Source organism: Zootoca vivipara, chromosome 5 (assembly GCF_963506605.1).
Source record: "Zootoca vivipara chromosome 5, rZooViv1.1, whole genome shotgun sequence".
Lineage (NCBI taxonomy): Eukaryota > Metazoa > Chordata > Lepidosauria > Squamata > Lacertidae > Zootoca > Zootoca vivipara.
The window spans coordinates 90,395,448-90,401,447 of NC_083280.1; the positions used below are offsets into that span (position 1 = coordinate 90,395,448).

At 52.4% G+C, this 6,000-nt stretch overlaps 1 protein-coding gene across 3 annotated transcripts in view; it reads right to left on the bottom strand.

Moving 5' to 3' along the window:
• Window positions 1-5,682, bottom strand: part of FGFRL1 (fibroblast growth factor receptor like 1) — a 169,385-nt gene extending 163,703 nt beyond the window's left edge. The window contains exons 1-2 of one of the 3 annotated variants that reach the window (XM_035138360.2): window positions 5,638-5,682; window positions 3,041-3,149 (exon numbers count right to left, since the gene is read on the bottom strand). In XM_035138360.2, coding sequence (XP_034994251.2) covers window positions 3,041-3,101 — 61 coding nt within the window. In that variant the 5' untranslated portion in view covers window positions 3,102-3,149; window positions 5,638-5,682. Of the gene's footprint in view, window positions 1-3,040; window positions 3,150-3,414; window positions 4,207-4,457; window positions 4,826-5,637 lie in introns of those variants that run through there. The other 2 variants (XM_035138357.2, XM_035138358.2) reach the window with 2 other exon arrangements.
• Between the last annotated feature and the right edge of the window lie 318 nt (window positions 5,683-6,000).

Here is a 6,000-nt window from a genome sequence, read left to right on the forward strand (position 1 = left end):
CGCACGCAGCCCCCCGGATCCCAATGCGACTCCTGGTAGTTCGGGCTGGCCTCATCCCCCCCCCGCTGGATACCTGGAGGTTTCTGCCTATCTCAGCCAATTGTCCAATCCTGCCTGGGGAGGCGATGCCAGGGGATCAGCCAGGTAAGGCGAGGGACCGCCCTGCCCACACAACAGAAGGTGAATCTTACCTGCGAAGCGTCAGTTGGCCCCAGAGCTTCTCCCACCCTGCCCTCCCTCAGTTAAGTCTTCTTTTGCAGGTTAACCTCTTCTCCACAGGTAAGCAGGTGCTGCTACGTCAAGTTCGCTGTTGAAGGGCCAGAAAGGAATTTTCCTGCATTGGCAGGTTTTGCCCTTCCCATAGCAAAACGTCACAACTTTGGCAGTTTCAGGCCTTGGGCGGAATCCTTTAGTGAATCTATCTTCCTGAATGGGGGGGGGGGCGTGAAGTGGTGACCCACGCCCCCCTTGCGGTGGTGATACCAGGCTTCCCTATTAAAAGGGTCTTGAGGGGAGGCATTGGCCATACGCCGAGAGGTTGTCATTGCACTCCCCTGCGATGACAGCAAAACGGGGGGCTGGGTCTCTGCTTGAACATATGTTCTCCAGAGCCAGCCCAATCCCCACACATTCTGGATAACCCTGAAGTCTCCCAGATCCACGGCTGCGGACTGGGAAGGATAAACGCCCAATGCCTGAGCCAAGGTCTCCCTACATCTGAAACTTAATAAAGTTGTGGTGAATTGTAATCCCATAGCAAGTTGTCTTGAGTCATTATTCCGCTTGGGGGTTGCCTGGGGTTGGGGGGGGGGACTCCGCCTGTCCATGCAATTATGACACATACAGACAATACGGCCTCTTAATGTCTTACCAATTGGGGAGCAAGAAATCTCATTTTCCTTACGTCTGGAAGTAGAGCAAACCGTTTACCACTCCCTTATTTAAATCCGGCAAGGCCACAAATAACCAAATATAAGAGGCAGCTCTACCCTGCAAGCTGCCAGTTAGATGTTCCTGTTCTAACCCACCCAGTTATTCTACCTTAACACAAATAACCATGTGACTTCACCCCGTACTGCACCCAAAACCTGAGTGGCTGAAATAGGAAATTCTTATATAATTGCAGTGAACATCGACCTGAACCTATGGGGGAAGGAACAACATCACAGGCACACTTTAGAAACTGTGGCACTTTCTAGCATAAAATGATTCTCCATTCATTTTGAAATATACTAAAGCTTTTTTTCAGACTGCAACAAAGCGGTGATCTTTAAACCTGCCACTTTATCACATTGCAATACCGTGTTCCATCAACGCTGCATCATGGAGCTGTAATTATAGCTTTTTGTTTTAAAAAATCACAAACCTATTCTTAGCAATCAAAAGTTCACAAATGTTCATCATTTGTCTCGGGTATCACATTTCCTCTGTAGACAAAGTCCAAAAGAAAAGCCATTATGCTCTTAGTTTAATAAAATATCATTACTCGGGAGACTTGAATGCAAGTGCCACATTGCATTTTGAACATTCAGTTAAACAACTGACAAAAAGTATTTCAAATCAGTTTCACATTCAAAGTGAACACAACAACCTTATTGCCTGCAAGTCATTCTGGATCCTTCCTTAAGTTCTGAATGATATATTAATCTAAATGTATGACATCGTCTCAGTTCATTCCGTACTGTGACTTCATTTGGACCTTCAGGTCTTTCTAAGTCATATACTATACTATTTTCTTTTCATAAGGCATCCAGCAGAAATGAGATAGATGCTAGGGAATGAGCACAACAGAGGAAACACGCATTAACTAAGTGTATACAGTGGAACCTCGGTTTATGAACACCTCAGTTTACGAATTTTCAGTTTATGAATGCCACGGACCCATCTGGAATGGATTCATTCACTTTCCAATACTTTCAATGGGAAAGTTCGCTTCAGTTTATGAACGCTTCAGTTTATGAACAGACTTCCGGAACCAATTGTGTTCATAAACTGAGGTACCACTGTACTTATTCTTGGAGTAAGGCTTTGACTTGCTTCATCCTCAAGTCATATCTGGTTCATCTACTTCCAAATTTACTGGCAGTGGTTCTCCAAAGTTTAAACAGTTTCCCCCATCCCTACCTTCGAGATGCTTCCATTAAGCTATGACTCTTCCCTATTTCCGCAGCTCATGGGTGCAGTCCAGAACTATCAACATCTATCAGAGTTCTGGCACCGACCTTAAAATAGTATGAACCAGTGCTTGTACCCATCGTCAAAAGTACACTAAGTAAAATACCTAGTTACGGTGGCTTTAATTGAACAGTGCTCTCAACAGGGCATTTTATGTGTCAAATGAGAAAAACATTTTTGGGTTACCGATATTTCTTAGCGTCAACATGACTGCTCTAGCCCTCTAATAAGGAAGAGACAGCAACAGCTCCCCTAAATGTTCCTCTGTTAAGTTCTATTCTTTATAAGGAATTATACACTCTACTTCCTTGGTTATTGTTTTTCCTCAGCCTCCCTCTGGTAATGCAACCTGTTTAAGGGAATCTGATCACACACTGAAACCCCAGTGCTAAAATATGTGCTAGCTGTTGAGAACTGTCATTTGCCTGTCACTTGGGGGAACTTAATGGATTTGTTTGTTTAGTTTAGCGCTATTGGGAATACACAGAGCCCGGCTGGGAGAGATTACAGAAGGGGAGAGGCTCCCCTGATCCACCGAGGAATGCAATTGTTTTCCTTTTACTCCAGACTGAAAACTGGAAGCCAACTGCGTATTTTCACACCTAGGAAATAACAGCAACTGGAAAGCCCCCCCAGAGCACACCTGCCTGGCAGGAAAGAAGAACCAAGAGAGAGTATAATAGTCCTGTGAGATAGAATGCCCCATTTGCAAAGAACAAGCAAGCTTTCTATGCAACAAGGAGCATTATATTATTAGAGGGTCTCTGGAAGGAATTCAAATGCACACAGAGTGAAGTATTCCAATGGGGCAAAAATACAGAGCATAAAACCATTTGCAGGCAGCCTGAGGCCCTCCTCTACTTACCTCTCACAGAATCAGCAAACACAAGAACGCCCACAAAAAGCAGCACAAACTGAATTTCCATTTCAAAAGCTGGATTGTCTCTAGTTTCCAATTCCTTCTTCTTTCCCACCTGGAAATAGGAGAGCAGGGAAAGGGGGGGAGAAGCTGTAAATATCAAATACCGAACTCTAAACTTTATATCAGAATTTAAAAAGAACGAAAGTGGTCAGCAGTAAAGAAATTTTAGAAGCACACAATCAAATAAACTATGTATTTTCCCCCAAAAAATAGTTACAATAATAATTAGTGCAGCCCTTAAAAAGATCCCTTGCACTTATTAAAAGAGAAGAGGGGTACAGTATCTGTAATAGAGAAAAGCTGTTTTTCTACATAACTGCTAACAATGCAGCTTTGCATCAGATGGTCTTCAGCAGTGAGTAACACGCGGATTCTCTGAAGCTCAAAGCGCTCCGATTTAAATCGTTTCGTTTCTTAAGTACTTCTCCAGAAGTACTCTTGTTTTCAAAGACCAACGCGCACCCCATCCACGGCCGCGAATCCCGTCCGCTTCGCCTGCTCCCGCTCCCGCAACACGCGCCGAATTCCTCCCTCTTGTAAACTCCCCGATTTAAACGTTCTCTGCCCTCGGGACACACAACAACACTCCGTGTCGAGCCTCCGACAAAGCAAATAATTACACGCTGCCATTACCTTACAAATTTGTAACGCCGGCGGTGCTGCGGGGCGTGCGGGGAGGGGGGAGGATGCCGGGGGGCAAAGATACACGTGCGAACGCCGCCAGAGCCTCCCGCACACCGCTCGCCGTAAGGGGCGCGCAGCAACATCCCCACGACAGTAAGCACGCGTGTCTTGGGCGAAGGCCGAGGGGCTCCCCAATTCCAGGCTGGCTCGATCGAATTAAAGCCTGCTCCGAATATGCTTCCACTCGACCAGCCTCGCCGCTTCCCGGCATCTACATGGCGGGGGGGCGACCAAGCGAGCACAACCTCGCCGCTCAGATGCCCGGCGGAGTTCGGGCACTGCCCCGATCCGCAACCAGCATCGCCGCGGACGGGCTGCCCCGCGATCGTCGAGAAGGGCGACGCCTCCTGCCTCCCCATCCCGCCCGGCAGCGGGCAGTTCCGACGGCGCCGCTCACCCAGCCGAGGAAGCCCCGTCGCCGCCCTCCCGGGAGGGATCCTACTTTCCCCGCAGGCAGCGAGGGGACTCCACTTCCCTTCAGAAGGAGGCTGCCGCCGCCGCGAGCTTTCCCGACGGGAGCCTCCCGGGCGACGGGACCCCGGGGCTGGGCAGCCGCGAGCCGGCGGACACCTGGGACCTGCAGGCAACGGCCGCCTGCCTGCCTGCCTCCCTCCCCTGGCGGCGCTGCAGCCCAACCCTCCTGCCGGCGCCGCCGCCGCAGGCTCCGGGCTCGTACCTGGCGATGGTCGGGTCTCCTCACGCCTCGGGGCGCCTCGGCTGCCGCCCCGCTGGGCCGCCGGCGCGCGCTCCGCCTCCTGCTCGCCCCATGTGCCGGCGAAGCCGAGCCGCGACGCCGCGAACCAGGCACCCGAGCGTCCCCTTAGCGCACTTGTCGGAGGCGCCGCGACTGCTCTCCTCACAAAGGAACCGGGCGGCCGGAGGCACCGGCTCAGGGCGCTCGGAGGGGACGGCAGCGGCTTCCTTGGCGGCGGCGGCGGCGGGGCTGGCTCTGGCTGCCGGTCCCTGTGAGCGAGCGAGCTAGCGAGCGTGCGAGGGTCGGAGGGAGCGATGCCGCCGCCGCCTGGGCTGCGTCCGCCTCAGGGTCCCGTCGCTGGGGGCGGGGGGGGCCGAGGGCGGGGCTTGGCTTCCCCTCCAGGCTGCGCGATTCTGGGCAGCGGCGGCGGCGGCGGCCCCGCCCACCCCCAAACTTCGCACCAATCGCGCCGCCGCCCCGCCCCGCGCTTAACCCTTCGCGTGCCGCGCCCAGAGGACCCCCTCGCCGGCCCCGCCCGCCCGCCTGCCTGCCTTCGCGGTCAGGAAGATGCCGCGTCTTTTCCTCGCGGCCCCTCGGAAAAGCGCGGCCCGGGAAGGAGCCTCTCCTCTGCCCGGCCTGCTGCGGAGCTAGTGCTGCTGCGAAGAGGCGATGCCCCCCGGGAACCACCACCTCCCCCCCGAGGGCTGGCGACCCACCTGCTTCAAAGCCTCCCCCGGGGAGCCCCCTGGGCACCGCATTGGCGATCAAGAACTTTCTCTTGGTCCAGGCTTCCTCCATCACTTCCAGTTCCGCGCCGTCTAGGCTTCTCCGTTGTCAGCTCCGCTTTGAATACGGGGGCGGCGGGGGAGGTTGTATTTATTTAGCTTTGGTTTTCTGATCCGTTCCGGTACATTTGCATTGTTGTGCGCCCCCCCCCAATATAATAACTCTGCGTCTGCTGCAATGCAATCCTGGACGCCCTAGGACCTCCCCCATCCATTTCCAGTCGGGGAGGAAGGCAACTGCGTGCCCCTCTGAGACCCTCAGCCTCACCCCCCGGGACTGCGAGCCGCCCTTCGTTTCGAATGGCAACACAAGAAAAACAAATGATTTGGAGGGAAATTCGGTTTCTCAGCTCCCGCAACTAAAATAGTGGCCTTACCTTTGCAAAAGAAGCAGCAGCTTCGTTGCTCTTCCTGGGGCACAATCACATGCGCAGTGAAATAACACCGTGGGTTGTGCCGAAGGCATTCTTGGTATCAGTTTTAATCTGCGTTCAAACTCTTAATAAGGCTAAGTAATTTGTGCTGGCAAATCACGAGCATCAACAGCAGAGCGGTAACTTGGGCCGAGCATGTTTTTTTTCTCAAACCATTTATCCTTTTCTCTGTGACACTTCTCACTCTTTGTATTTTCCTGAATGGCTTTGGATAGGAAAGTGGATCGCTATTGTCTGCTGCTTTTTCCCATGATCTTCAGGAATTCAGAGAAGATGTTATCATGCCCATTTAGTCTCTTTTCAGGA